This window comes from Ornithodoros turicata, chromosome 7 (genome assembly GCF_037126465.1).
Source record: "Ornithodoros turicata isolate Travis chromosome 7, ASM3712646v1, whole genome shotgun sequence".
In the NCBI taxonomy this organism is placed as follows: domain Eukaryota; kingdom Metazoa; phylum Arthropoda; class Arachnida; order Ixodida; family Argasidae; genus Ornithodoros; species Ornithodoros turicata.
In genome coordinates this window covers 26,384,748-26,399,531 of record NC_088207.1, presented here as the reverse complement: position 1 = coordinate 26,399,531, position 14,784 = coordinate 26,384,748, and the positions used below count along the sequence as shown (strand labels likewise).

Genomic DNA, 14,784 nt, shown 5'->3' with positions numbered 1-14,784 from the left:
CCTATCTTGTTTTGTACGACGCGGCGCTACTACGCGATCGCGATTGCAATCTATTGCATTTTCATAAGCGTTGATAAGGTCGCCGATAATACTCTCGATAATAGTTGGACGACGTAATCTGTGCAAGCAAATTCAAAACCGTATACTATAATTGTATTGTTGCACTGTGCAGTACACAGTAAATCTTTTTGCACCCTTTAGGGTGTAAAAGGGGTGTAATTTGCGGATAACACCCCACTTTTTTCAGTTACACCCTTCGCTACACCCTTGTCAAGCTACAAGGGTGTTTCATGGGTGTAAAATGGGTGTACATTAGAAACACACCCTTGTAACACCCTAAAAGCACCTTATGACTGTGTTACTGTCTACGGATGTCCGAATTCCCATGTTTGTTGCAACCCGCATTTCGATACCGGGAGTAGGATTGAGGGGGAAATATAAGTTTGTTCTAAAAAAGGAAAAATAAAAGGGGATGGAAAGGATTGAGGCTTTTGAACATATTCATAGCTAAGGCTGCCGTCATGTACTATATGTGGACTCTGAGGGTTCGGTGTCGTGATGCATCCCCCAAAAATCAGGGTTCCGTTATCGATGCAAGTTTACCTGCGCTGACAGTCTTATATGCTTGGTCCATGCAAATTTCGTACTAATTCACCCGTAGAATGAGTATCCTATAATCAGGACCACCCGCACGAGCGTCGGTAGCTCAGTCGGTAACGTGTTGGCTTGCCGTTCTCAGGGTCGCTGGTTCGATCCGGGTATGACACGAGGTAAAATTTCTTCCACCATCGGTGTCGGATATGGGCTATGCATGTCGGAGAACATAGGTGGTCGAAATGCAGCATAACGCACTAGCCTATCATCTATTATTATTATTCCATACTGAAAGGGTGTTTTTCCGAAATAACACCCTTTTTGAAAGGGTGTCCCCATGAACACCCTTTCGAAGGGTGTTCATAAACACCCTTAAAGGTGTTCGCCATGGGAAAACTCAAAAAACACCCTTAAGGGTGTAAAAAGTTTTACTGTGTATGCAGAATGCCTGCAGACGGGGTCCGTCACATATTGGAAGTTGCATCATCAGTGCTGACCACCCGGTTTCTTTCAGGTTAAAGGTTAGGAGAATAATAGTGACTTTTAGTGAATCGTCTTCACTCAAACGGTTCGCAAACGGGGTTTGCCCCTGTCCAATCAGATGATTCCGTCCTGACTTCTGAGTCAGCCCCTCTTCTCATTGGCTCTCTGCGACACCATTCGCGAACCGTTTGACTGAAAACTATTCACTAAAACTGGATAATATTGCGAGTTAGAACGAAGCTAATCTGCAAGGATTGCCCGAGAAGTCTTCGAAAACCGTGTAAGTGCATGCCACAAAAAAGGCCTGCCCCTATAGCTCCCGTCCTACAACGACTCAGAGAGAACGATCTCGTTCGAGATAATCGTTGGCTGCAGTAAGAGTGCAATCGGCTTGAATTTGTATAGTCAACTTCAACCAGTCCCCACCCCCCTCCCAGATTCCTGGGTTTCCGATCCTTTGGGTGCATCTACTTGCTTTCTCTCTCTGTTTATATTTGCTCACTTTAAGCGGGACATATTCCGTGGTCAGTGAAGTTCATGTTGTAAGCCAAGCAATCGGAATGCTTAGCGCACTAGTTTCATATTGATAATGTGGATCATCTCTAGTGACTGCTGGTCTCGAGCATCCACCTTCAACTCCACACGTTGATCTCTGCAACACATGCAATAGGATGTAATACGTTGAAGTAACGTACTGTATAGCGGGCGAGCCAATGAAAGGCAGAAGGTCAAACACAACACTGATAATGAGAGTTGATAATGATGTTTGATAACGGCACAACACTCACAATGACAGTAATACCGACAGTCATTCTTTAATGACAGTTTACCATCTGTCATTCTTATAATTTAGAGTAAATTTAGAAGTAAGGTGGACTGTCGTTCTTTAATTGCTTTAATTTAACGGGCGCTTCCAAATAAACGTATTGCGTCAATCAAATATATTCCTCTAATTGATGGTATGCCTTCATTTGGAGGTCCTATAGTGTTTGAGGAAACTTTAATATAACGTGGTATTAACGCGCAAGTATGGATAAGACTATGTATACAGTTCAGGATATGTAAGCGCCCTATAGTAAACGCAATGTGACGACCTGCTGGCCTCTGTGGATGTTGGTGTGCTACGCCTAGTGTCAGTCTAACGCATAGCAGAGAGCGATGGTTATCCGATGACGTAAGACCTAGAATCTAAGCAACCCCCTGCGGAACTCTACGTACTCCAGAATACTATCTTTCTGATACGTATACCATATCCATCAAATACGATATCGATTTCAAGCAAGGACAAATAGCATATGACGACGACGGGTTCTACACTGGTTCTTGAAATGTTATCGCTTTATGTATCCCGTTATTCACACAGAAAAATATCGTATCGTTCGAGAACCTCGAGAACAGCAAGATCACAAGATGCTGGAGATGTGCATGTTTGTATTGGGCCCTAATCTTCAACAAGCATGGGAGGGGCGCTGATTGGATAGGAGAGACGTATCAGCTGCTGGTTAAGAACGCTGACGGAGGAGCACTGTAGACCACAAGTTCCGAAGGCGTCGTCCAGGCATCACTCCTGCGAGCGGACGGGAACTGGAAGGGTAAGTCAAACTCTCTTTGTCTAACTACCACATCCCCGGGAGACTTGAAGTGTGTTCTGGATGGGATCATGCACACGGCATCCCACTCGAGGGCACAGGAACAAAATTAGTAAAATTTACAAATGTGACGCACCAAAACAACAACAACAACAATAATTATATTTTGACGCACGACAAATTAGGTATAGTATAGGTTCGAGATTCTCAATATAAAGCACGCTGGACGTGATATTTTAAGACTTAAGTATGTTGTTAATGAAGTGAGAAAACGTATCTGAGTGTCTGTATCTCGATACATTTTGTTTATCTCGTGGGAAATATTAGATACGTTTTCGTGTGCATGTTTCGTATTCGTTACTTTTACTTTTCGTTTTTTTTTCTTTTTCAATAGATTGTGTCCTCTTTTCGGGTGCTTTTTAGATGCTTAAAAAAAACGACGATCACCGACAATCTACGTCAACAGGTTGCGCACCTGCACATCAGCTCTGTGGACCGCTTCTTGGGAGACGACATAAGTTCGAATCCCGCAACAGGCCCCGCCGTATGACTGCTGACCTTTCTCCCTTTCCTGATACCCTACCATGTCAGGTTGACGGCACTCAGTTACCAACATGGCAGACATGGCATGGGAGTGTCTTACGGAAGCAGTGAATACGGGCTCATATGTTATGCGAAAATAGTGTGGTACGGAAAGCGGCCCACTATACGCAACGACAGGTTAGCTCCTGAAATATTACTCCCTTATTTGGGAGAGGGACCAATCAGGTCGCTCCACGGGCAATAGGGTAGAGGGAAACTGGGAAGATGCGTAGACAGCTGACCTGCCAACTAACTGTGATTGATGGTAGGGTGGCAGCTGAAGTTCATTCGTGGATCAAGAGCCTCTATAAGGGGTGCTAGTGTGGCCAGTTTGTGTGTCATTGTCTGCTTTCATTCGTTTACTGTATAGTGTTCATTTGTTCAAAATATTGTCATAATTCGTTATTGAGGTGCGCGTTATTTTTTTTTTTTTTTTAATTTGTTATTCTTGTACAAATAAGAAACCCGTTATTCAATACACCATAGAAAAAAGATATGTTTCATTGCGTTAACTTTTGGAGAGGTGCAGGAAAGTAACTGAAAAAGTATTGGGTACTATTTCGCAAATACCTGTAACTGTATCAGTATATTTGTCTATGGGGTATCTGTAGTTGCAGCTCACATACTGTTGATCACATTTATGCGTAGTTATGCGTGATTCAGATACTTTTTAAAAGAAACTTTAACAGCCCTGAATCTAAATTAACTGTTTGTTAAGATATCGACATGAATGTTCAACTGGATTAGTTAGGTTAGTCAAAAACGCCGCACAACAACAAGAACAACGAAAAAAAAAACGAAACGAAAGTGGAGAAGAGTAAAGAGCTATTCCAAAATGTTTTCTTTTCAGGCTCTAAAGCGACAAGAAAAGATGCTGTCCCACTCTGTGCTGCTTCTACTATTTTTCGCCATTGTGACCCTCGCGAAAGGCCTGTCATTCGAGCAATGGGCGCTGGCAGAGTGGCAGACTTTCAAGACGCGACACGGTACGTATACCATCAGTCGTATAGGTGGACAGAAAAGTGCGACCCTTTCGAGACATTTTAAAGATGATGATGATGACGACGACGATGATGATGATGATGATAGGAAGACCAAAAGTTATGGTAAAATTTGAACGATGTCCGTGGGCGCCGATATGTGATGTGTGGTAACTGCATACCACAGCTTCGCGACGGAAAACCGGTGGTCGTGACATCACCCTCAAGCCGCAAACAACGATTACTAGCCGTATACTTTCGCGGTCCGGCGCGATGGTTGTCATCCCGAGCCCCTAGCGGCCAGCTGCCTCAACTGGAAGAACGTAGAGAACGGATAGCCAAATTTCACGTATAGAATATGAAACATGTTACTGCGTGAACATAATTTATCAGCGGAACCTAATAAACACGCTAAACAGAGCATCAAGATGGCAGAATGGCCCTGTGGGTGCATGACTGAATTAAAACTGGACCATGAAACACGGACGAAGAACACACGAGATAACTAAACTACCTAAACCATAGAAATCATAAGGAGAGAGGCTAGAAGAAAAGCTGGCTGAGAGAGTGAAGGGGGAGAGCAACGGAGTTGTACGGAGGTAAAGACTCTCTCCCAATGTCCAAGTCCAGGGGACGCTATGATCGATATTCTGGATTCGGCCAGATTCTGCCAGAGCCTTTACACGTGTGAAGACCAGGTGCGTTCGGCGCAATGGTATCCAATCCAATGCAAGTCGCTTCCGCTTCCGCTGGGCTCCGTGTGCCATGCCGTGTGCGAAGTGTGTCTGTTTTGTCTGCCGTCACCTGTGCGCTTGGATTCCTCATGGGACGAGCATCGTACGGTTTAAACCTTGTGCCGCCACATGAAAGAACGGCGCACGGAACTCGTGGTATACACAGTTCGTGACACGCTAGGCCTACCGTATCGATCATGGCGGCTCACATGTTGAGATGTCCCCCTTCGCTGACTTGGTTTCTAGTTATTATGCGAGTTCTATGATCTAAACAGAGCAACAGCGCCGCGCACGAATTGCTTGCCATATTTCCGCTTCCGTTCGCAATCAACGCGCCACTGTGTCAACGGTACCCAAAACAAATGAAAAAGCCTGATCGCTTAAAGAGACCGTCGCATCCGTTCCAGTCAATTTTGAAACTATACTCTCATTTTCTTCCTCCTGGACCGCGGCCACGGTATCAAAATTTCCACGCGAAATAATGGCGTAGTTTGACTGCCATAACCCTGTCACACGGCGAATCGAATGTCATTCCGAGCGAATGCCATTCGCACTGGATGACATTCGTTTCGTGTCACACGGTGAAATCAAATGGCAATACATGCGAATTCACTTTTCCCTCTCGCACTAACTGCGACCCTCTACACTAACCCTCTACACTAAACACGTTGCTGATATCTGATTGATTGAGTTGGAGTCGAACTCGGAGAATGTTTACGATTCTCTACAACTCCCTAATATGCAAGTGCAACTTAAACTTTACAGGAAAGAACTACAGCAACCCCTTTGAAGAAAGCCTTCGCATGAAAGTGTTTATGGAGAACCAATACAGGATCACTCAACACAACGAAAGACACAGCAAAGGGCTTGTTTCTTACAAGCTGAAGATGAACTCTTATGGAGACATGGTATGTGGCTTTTTCTTCTTCTCCCATACGAGAGTTACTGCTATACAAGAGGCTGTGCAGCTTTTGGGAGGATAAATACGACTCGGCAAAATAATATTATGGATAAAGTAAAGATCGAACTTGAGATCATGAGCTGTGCTGGCGGTGACGAGTTATTCACTCTTAAAACCGAAATTCGCCACACTCTCAAAAACGGAACTTCACCGCATAGCACGCTCTCCGTCAACCATTGCAACGAATGATAGGGTTATCGCTTCTGATTCGAGGAGAGAGGGAGGCATAAACCTTTTTGTGTCAATTATCATACACTCTTAAAAATGAACTTCACCGTATAGCACGCTCCTGGCCAACCATCATCTCAAACGATATGGTTATCTGCCCTGATTTCTTGAAAACGGGAGGCGTACGCCTTTTTTGTGACGCTTATGCATAATTGTCACAAAAAGGGCGTACTCCTCCCGTTTTCAACAAATCAGGGCAGATAACCATATCATTTGAGATGGTGGTTGGCTAGGAGCGTGCTATGCGGTGAAGTTCATTTTTAAGAGTGTATGTTCAAATTGACACAAAAAGGACGTACACCCCGCTCTCTCTTTCGAATCAGTAGCGATAAGCCTATCATTCGTGACAATGGTTGCTGCAGAGCGTGCTATGCTGTGAAGTTTTGTTTTTAGAGTGTGCACGCGCTTACAACATAACTTCACCGCATAGCACGCTCTGCGCCAACCATGTAATCGTGCCACGAATAATAGGGCTTTCGCTTCCGATCCGAAGGGAGATGGGGGAGCGTACGCCTTTTGGTCAATTACCATACATACAAATGGACACAAAACGGCGTACACCCCCTCTCTCTTCGAGCTAGTAGAGACACCCTGTCGTTCCTGCACTGTTAAAACTGAACTTTACCACATAGCACGCTCCTAGCCAACCATCATACCGAATGATGTCATTCCGTGTCATGATTTGTTCAAAACGGGGGGGGGGGGGGGGAGGCGCCTATCTGGGACAAGATAATCTGTCCCAGATAGGCGCCTCCTCCCATTTTCAACAGATCAGTGCACAGAATGATATCATTCGGAATGATGGTTGGCTAGGAGCGTGCTATGTGGTGAAGTTCTGTTTTAACAGTGTGGCAATGGTTGGGACACAGCGTGCTATGCGGCGAAGTTCTGTTTTTGGAGTGTAGCCAACCGTTTCATCTCAAACGGCATCGTTCTTGATCCCTCGATCTGTTGAAAAGGAGAAGCGTACGCCTGTTTTTGACAATTATGCAGTTATGTTAATTGTCCCACGGTTGTTGGTGGTGGTGAAGACAGCATGCCGTTGCTGGCCACACAGCTCTGGGTGTCGTCGTGACACTGTAGCTGAAGATGATAATGGATGAAGACGAGAATATGAATTGTCACAAAATTGTCGTAGGCTTCACGCTTTCTAGAAATCACGAGTGATAACGCTATCATTCTGTGAACTCCTGAACCTTAAGCGTGTAATGTGGTAAACCCCTGTTTTAAGAGTGCGTGGTCAGTGCGTCTGATGCACTCTTAAAAACGAAGTTCACCGCATAGCGCGCCAACCATAATCCCGAGTGACATCGTTCGTTCCCTTTATTTGCTGAAAACGGGGGCGTACGCCATTTTTGTGGCATTGTACAGTTCATAATTGCCACAAAAATGGCGTACGCCCCCGTTTTCATCAAATCAAGGTGGAGAATGTTGTCATTCGGGATGATGGTTGTCTATGGTAGCGTGCTCTGCGGTGCTCTGTTTTCAGAGTATGGAATAGAACCTGTATTCTTTTTTTTTTTTTTGCCTTCCTTTGCAGTTACAGCACGAGTTCGCACACAGTGTGACAGGCCTACGCACCAGCGCAGGGTTATTGGAGACTACTGCATCATTGTACATGGCCCCGTACGGGACAGAGAAGATGAAACCCCTGCACGTCGACTGGAGACCCACCTTGGTAACCAAAGTGAAGGACCAAGGCACATGTGGATCCTGCTGGGCATTCAGCGCAGTACGTATAGCATAATCCACAGAGCTTCTTCACATCCAAAGTATATTATTGTAATCCTAAAGCGAACGGGTGAAACGTTCAATTTCTCTTCTCTCTCTCTCTTTTCTCTCACAATTCAATTCAGTCCCAGTCCCAACCCAACTAAAAGCTAATGAAATCCTGTCGGAAACTTCCTCATGATGCTCGAAGTCGCCTTGTAAAACAAAGCTCGGACCTTCCTCCTCTTCGATCTCCGTACCATACTCTCTCGGTTCAACGGAAGAATAACAGAGTTACGTGTGACAAAGCAATGGGACTTCTTTCTCGCAGACCGGTTCGCTGGAGGGTCAGCATGCCCGAAAGACAGGCAAGCTGGTCTCCCTGAGCGAGCAAAACCTTATTGACTGCAGCACGGATTATGGGAACGAGGGCTGCGATGGTGGTCTTATGACCAATGCCTTCGAGTACATCGTAAAGAACAAGGGAATCAACACCGAGCACGCGTACCCATACGAAGAAATGGTAAGTGCCATCGTCTTCCGTCTCGTCACCAACATGCGTGTTTGAAGAAGCATAATTTCTTTTTAGCTCATTTGTAAGCACTGAGGTAATGGTATCGCAATTGCAGCGGTGAAACAACTCATCCCATCGTCAATCATGTAGTTGTTGTTGTTGTTTAGAAAGGATGACGTCAGGGAAAAAGGAAATGTTCTCTTGCCGTTTCTTGCTGCCTTCCGCTGTTAAACGAAAGCTAAGCTCCAGATAACTTCGAATATACCGTCATATACCGTACGCGTTTAGCATCGTATACTTACACGCAGAAAAATAAGCGTTCGACGAAGCCGTTCGAAATAGCCGTTCCTTAGCCATTCTTACGTTTCCGAAGATAGGAAATGTTCTGAGAAAGGTTCTTGCACTAGGAAGAACTCTCGAAGAACGGTTATTTTATAGAACGGTTTTTAGGACGGTTCAGAACGGGTTTAGGAGTTCCGAAGTCTGTTTAGGAGGGTTATAGCACGGTTTATAAAACGGTTTTATAGAATGCTGCGAACGGCTCGAACAACGGTTCTTGCACTATGAAGAACTCTCGAAGAACGGTTATTTCTAATGTGAAAGATCCCGTTAGCTTCAGAGCAATACAAAAGGAACGGGATTCATCCGATGCGTCGTTCGTGATTTTGTGCGCGAACTAAACCGCAGTTTACGCTCTCGCTCTTCACTCATTCTCAAGAAGCGCGGCTATGAGGAGCGGCCTGTCATTGTTCTCCTCAAACGATCTTGGCGAATCGTTTAAAGGTACTGTAAAGCTGTAGACAAGCATGATATGCCGCTTATGTGACTAGAGGCTTTGTTGCTTCTAAATACCATATGCGGAACCATACGACCGACAACGCGCTATAAATATTTTTAATTTGCCATTAAAGATGCGGCGTAGTGGAGCCGTGCGACGCCTGGTGTCAAACAACCCCCTGTACAGCGGGCAACACTGAAAATTGGTATTACACACTATTACATCGGAACTTCGTTTTTTTAGTAACCATATTATTAGTTTTCCTGTTTACCTATGCATTCTGAAACCCCTGTTAACAGTTTAACCTGTTAACCCCTGTTTTTGCGGAGTAACCCAGTGTTGGCCGCTGTTCAATGGAGGCATTCCCTACTTCTCTGCTGCGCCTGCGCGCTCCTTCTGTTCGCGGCCTCTTTCGAACGAACAAACTCTCTCTGTGAACATCTGTGAACAAACAAGTCCCGACGCTCTCTGGCTTCTTGAACGTCTGACACATTTTTTTCAACGGCTCAGCATTTCATTTCAGTTCGCTTATCCGTCTACCCTCAGATGTGGATCGTTGTGTGGACTGCAGGGGCGTATTTTACGGTGGATTGTGGTGGATTGTTATGTCGAGCCCAGTGTTATACGCATGCAATGTGGTTGCCGCCGTATGTGTCGGGAGTACAGATTCATTTCGAATACCTAGTACAGTGTTGCCCGTAATCTTTAATTGCAATTTTCTAATTAACTGCCCCGTCGATTGGCGCAGTTTTTGTCCTCGTGGCTTGGACTATCGAATAGCCACACTAAATGACATTTGATCGGTGCTGCTTTACAGTACCTTTAAGGAGGAATCGTATATATCGCAGTCTGACAATGCTTGTTCATTTACGAGTACTTATTCTCATCGCCCTTAGAAGGGAGACTGCCGGTTCCGCAAGAACATTGTGGCAGCCAACATGACTGGATACGTGACCATACCACAGGGATCCGAAGAATCACTACAGGCAGCAGTGGCTTTTGTAGGTCCCATTTCAGCCGGTGTCAATGGAGAACATTTCTCCTTTCGGTTCTATGAGAAAGGTGAGCATTGCAGATCCACGGTGACTCGCAGTTACTTCTCATCGTGGCATTTACGGGATGAGTAACATAAACCAGTCTCCGTTCGTAACTAATTAAAATGCAAGTAACTTGTAACCGTAACTAGTTGCTTTTTCCAGTAGCTACTAGCTAGTTGATTTTCTAAAAAAGTATCTTGTAACTAATTACTTGTTGCAGTAACCAGTTACTTTTCTACAAAAGTAACTTGTAACCATAACTAGTTACTTTTTGCAGTCACTAGTTACTGTTCTACAAATGTAAATTGTAACCGCAACTAATTACTTTTTGCAGTAAGTAGTTACATTTCTACAAATCTAACTTGTAACCGTTACTAATTACTTTTCAGTAACTATAGTTACTTTTCTACAAAAGTAACTTGCAACCATAATTAATTACTTTTTACAGTAACTAGTTACTTTGCTACAAAAGTTACTTGTAACCGTAACTAATTACTTTTTGCAGGAACTAGTTATTTTTTCTACAGTAGTAGCTTGTAACTGTAACTGGATACCGCTTGTGGTTAAACCTACCTAATGTGGTAGTAAAGTTAAATTCACGAAATATAACGGCTCGCGGATAATAAGGGTTTTACAGTATTGTAAACCCTAGTATAGCACGATTACGGGAGACGGAAAGAAAGACGATGACGGGCGCTAGTGAAACCGACGTCCGCCAAACCATGTTTGGCGAGCATTGAGTCATTTCAAGAAGTAGAAAGGGTACAGTTCTACCCGTCACCATGCTGAAATCACTCTTTCCTTGTAGGTGTTTACGACGACCCTATCTGCGGCTACAAGTCGGTCAACCACGCTGTCTTGGTTGTGGGTTATGGCGTTGATCCCGATGGTAGGAAATACTGGCTCATCAAAAACAGGTATAAGGCACCTACTTACAAACCAATACGGTACTGTAGTTCTTTTATGTGGCGTAAAACACGAACAGCTGCAAGCGAGAACATCTCCGAAAGCATCATCCAGTGAGCGCAAAGCGGCATAAAACAGCAGTCGGATTATAGACCTCTCTCTGTTTTGAAACAAACGACGTCATAGTGTTCGACAGCGCCACCAATTTGGTAGAGTTGAACTACAAGTTAGGCGCGAACAAGGTCGCGCCCGGAAGCAACGGTCTTGAGGGGATTACGATGGTTCCTGAAAGGGACGCGACCTTCGGTACTACTTTTTTTTTTTCGATAGGAGGCAGCGAACAAGTGCCCGTTCGTGGAACCCAGCCCTCGCCTTCAGATTTGTTTCGGTTTCAGTCTGTCTACCAACGTCACGATGACGTTTCTCGGGTAGAGGTCCATTGAAAAATAACTGGCACACCTAATCATCGAGGCAAGATGAGGGACCATAAAATGGGATACATTGTCGCTTTAGGTCACAAAAATCCAGGTCTTACAAAATTGAGACACTGTCATGCAGCACCGTCACGCACTGCTACCTTTTCTTTTTAAAATGCTTTTCGGAGCTTATTATTTTCCGGGAAATCGGAGTCTTTCGGAGTTTATTTTTATGGCTTAGTCAATATCCAAAATTCTGATGAAATTTTGAGACTTTTGTGAATGAGTGACGCACTAACAAGCGCGGTAGAAGTGGTGTGCGATGTCATCAACGTCGTCTTTACGTTTGCGTTCACGAGTGATGCAGTCCGCCACACAGGAATGCTGTTGGTGGGAATGACCCGCAATGCGCCTTTGCTGACTGTACCGCGTGTGACGAACGACGCAATCTCTCACGATACGCTATTTGCACCAACTAGCAACCTTTCAGAATGACCAGTTTGCCCCACCTGCGTCCCATGTTTCGTTATGGTGTTTCGTTCGCGTGCAGGACAAAGAAAACGAGACAAAGCTCACAGGAAGACTCCCGGCGTAGAACTGAACCGAACTGGTTGAAATGACAACATAATGCCCTTGGTGTTGAGTACTGTCACATCATTCATTGACCCAACGAGGTGACTAACAGGCATTGCCAGCATTTATCAAATGGAACCCTGTCTGCGGCGTTGTGTGCTTCTGGGATCTCTAAAAACCGGAATTCTTCGGGTAAATCAGAATTGTCGAAAAGTTTACCGGCCTACTTTTTCGGGTTCATCCGAAAACCCGGAACGCTACTTGTTGCTCTTTATGTTAAGCTTGTGGCGATGAAACACTTCAACTATCATCCCTAAAATAAAGCAGTAGCTGTTGTATGTAGTCGTAGTGGTGGTGGTGGTGGTGGTGGTGGTGGTGGAGGAGGAGTTGTTATTGTTGTTGGCAGTACAGGGTGGTCGTAGTAATTGTAGTAGTGAAGTGAATGAAAAATAAAATGAAAAGAGAATGAAAAGAAAAGAATTGTAGTAGTGGCAGTAGTGGACGTAGCAGTAATTGTAGTTGTTGTAGTTAGTAGTAGTAGTTAGTAGTAGTAGTTAGTAGTAGTAGTTAGTAGTAGTAGTTAGTAGTAGTAGTTAGTAGTAGTAGTAGTAGTAGTAGTAGTAGTAGTAGTAGTAGTAGTAGTAGTAGTTGTCCTTCTACTTCACTCTTTAATAGACCTAGATTCATACTGTGACTTGTATGCTTGTGTGCGCTGACATTATCTGGCCATGAGAGCTTCATGTCATACCAAGGATGTGGGCATAGTATCACGCCTTTGTGCTGTTGAACCTCCACGAACAGTTATCTGCCCCGTTCTCTATTATATAGAACTTTGAACCATATTCAAGAAGGCTTATCGGCAATGATTCTGTGCTAATCGTTTTTAGCGCGTTAGCATTAGAAGCCCCATTTCGAAGAAAAGACGGCGTAGCGTGGTGACCGAGGTGTCCGTCTACAGCGCGGCACGTGACGGAGAATAGCGAATAAGGCTGCGCTCCGCAAGCTAATTCGCTGTTCTCCGTCACGTGGAAGCGCGCGGAGCGAAGGCAGCTCGGAGCTTGAGCCGTCGTCAGTTGCGCCTCGTCTCTGGAGGTGTCAGACGTGTCTCATACAAAAGTTTTGCGAGCTGCTGAGTTTGTGTATCATGTCGTGTGGCGTATGTCATATGTGTCATGTCTGCATGTGGTGTGGTGTTTCATCGTATTTATTTTGTTCCTTTTCTTTTCTTTTTACAGCTGGAGCGACTACTGGGGTTTGGATGGCTACATGAAGCTCGACCGCACTGGGCGCAACTTTTGCGGCATAGCTACTATAGCCAGCTACCCGCTCGTTTGAACGATGCTACACCATCTTCTTGACCCCATTATTTTGCTCACTGTAGAATGTACTGTGCTCTGGACACTATGTATGTCACCATATGTTCATGTGCTCCTCTTGCATTGGAACGCATATCCTGGAAGATTTGTTCCATGTCACTCGGGAGCACTAGTGGCGTGGGAAAAAAAGGGAACACGAGAGGAATGCATAAAGGAGAAGACAGTGGCTGTTGCAGGGAACTTAGTGGAGAGTTCTGCTGGGGAGCCTACCGACAGTGGCCGTAGGACATACGTGTGGAACTTTTGGAACTTTGACAGATGAGTGCGACGGAACTGTCCAAACATCGTACTGGATCTGCGTTGGTGTGGTAACTGTGACAACACTGTGTGACCATCGTCAGATCTTCGGAAGCGACACGTGACAATCCTGTGCCGGACTTTAGAGACAGCACCGTTGTGGGAGAGATATATGTATGCTTGAAGTTACTTGAAAGTGCTTCGTTATCCTCTTACGTCTACTAAGCTCACGCAAGTGTATTAAATCCGAAATTGATTCTTCTGGATCCTCACTTATTACGGTCGGAAGACCACGTGCAGCTCAGTTGCAACTTTTCACGTAACTATACTATACTGTCTTTGTCGAATGGGAAAGCCTGTCACGCTCCCGCTTTCATATTTTTTCTTTGTCTTTCTTTCATGCGAATACGTCCTTACAGCACTTTTTATAATGTCAAATGCAATGATATCTCCATGAAGTTATCTGCTTGAACCCAGCTCTCCGCTTAATGACATGTCTGCAACGACGATCCCTTACATTTCCAAATCAGCGTGTTGCGACATCACGTAAAAGGATTATTTTCACTGAAAATGTTTAGGGTGATCTATGAATGAATGGACGGATGGATAAATGTCCACGAGAAAACGAGGGATTGATTCCGCTACAAATTGGGACATGCGGCTATACTCCACAAAACCGCTAGAACGTGCACTTTTTTCTCTGTCTCTGTCTCCTTTTTTGTAGACGTAATATGTACCGGAGCATATACTACAGGGTGTTCCACCTAAAGTGATACAAAATTTTAACTGGCGACGTACTCGCCGGAAGATTGTGGAACTTTTGCCACTATTGAGGAAGGCTTTGGACAATTTTTAACTACGGAAATTTATTTTTCTCAATTGAACTTTGAAACCTGCCAAGCTTAACGTTGTTTTTAAGGAAATATGAAGTCCTCCACGAATAACCGCAGACCCAACAAAGACTATGCACTGTATCGCAACAGAAATAGTCGAAAAAATAGTAAAAATTACGCTTTAGGCCCGCCTGCTTGATTTTCGCAAAGAAACCGCGCGAAATGTGCGTCAGAGATGCAAGTGTCCCCACCT

General features: G+C 44.7%; 2 protein-coding genes across 2 annotated transcripts in view; one reads left to right on the top strand and one right to left on the bottom strand.

Moving 5' to 3' along the window:
• The window catches only part of LOC135400723 (cytochrome P450 302a1, mitochondrial-like), a 95,393-nt gene that overhangs the window by 74,052 nt on the left and 6,557 nt on the right, over positions 1–14,784 (bottom strand). The gene's annotated exons all lie outside the window — the stretch shown is intronic.
• Positions 2,632–13,955, top strand: LOC135400722 (procathepsin L-like). The gene is made up of 8 exons (XM_064632588.1): positions 2,632–2,669; positions 4,099–4,234; positions 5,728–5,870; positions 7,692–7,883; positions 8,193–8,384; positions 10,050–10,215; positions 10,999–11,107; positions 13,321–13,955. Exons 2-8 carry the CDS (start codon positions 4,120–4,122, stop codon positions 13,418–13,420), a joined length of 1,017 nt encoding a protein of 338 aa, XP_064488658.1. The 5' UTR covers positions 2,632–2,669; positions 4,099–4,119; the 3' UTR covers positions 13,421–13,955.

Coding starts and splice junctions, on each gene's coding strand:
- LOC135400722 (XM_064632588.1), top strand. CDS start 4,120: ATGCTGTCCCACTCTGTGCTGCTTCTACTATTTTTCGCCATTGTGACC. Junction 5,871..7,691: donor TGAACTCTTATGGAGACATG/GTATGTGGCTTT, acceptor CTTCCTTTGCAG/TTACAGCACGAGTTCGCACA. Junction 11,108..13,320: donor TACTGGCTCATCAAAAACAG/GTATAAGGCACC, acceptor TTCTTTTTACAG/CTGGAGCGACTACTGGGGTT.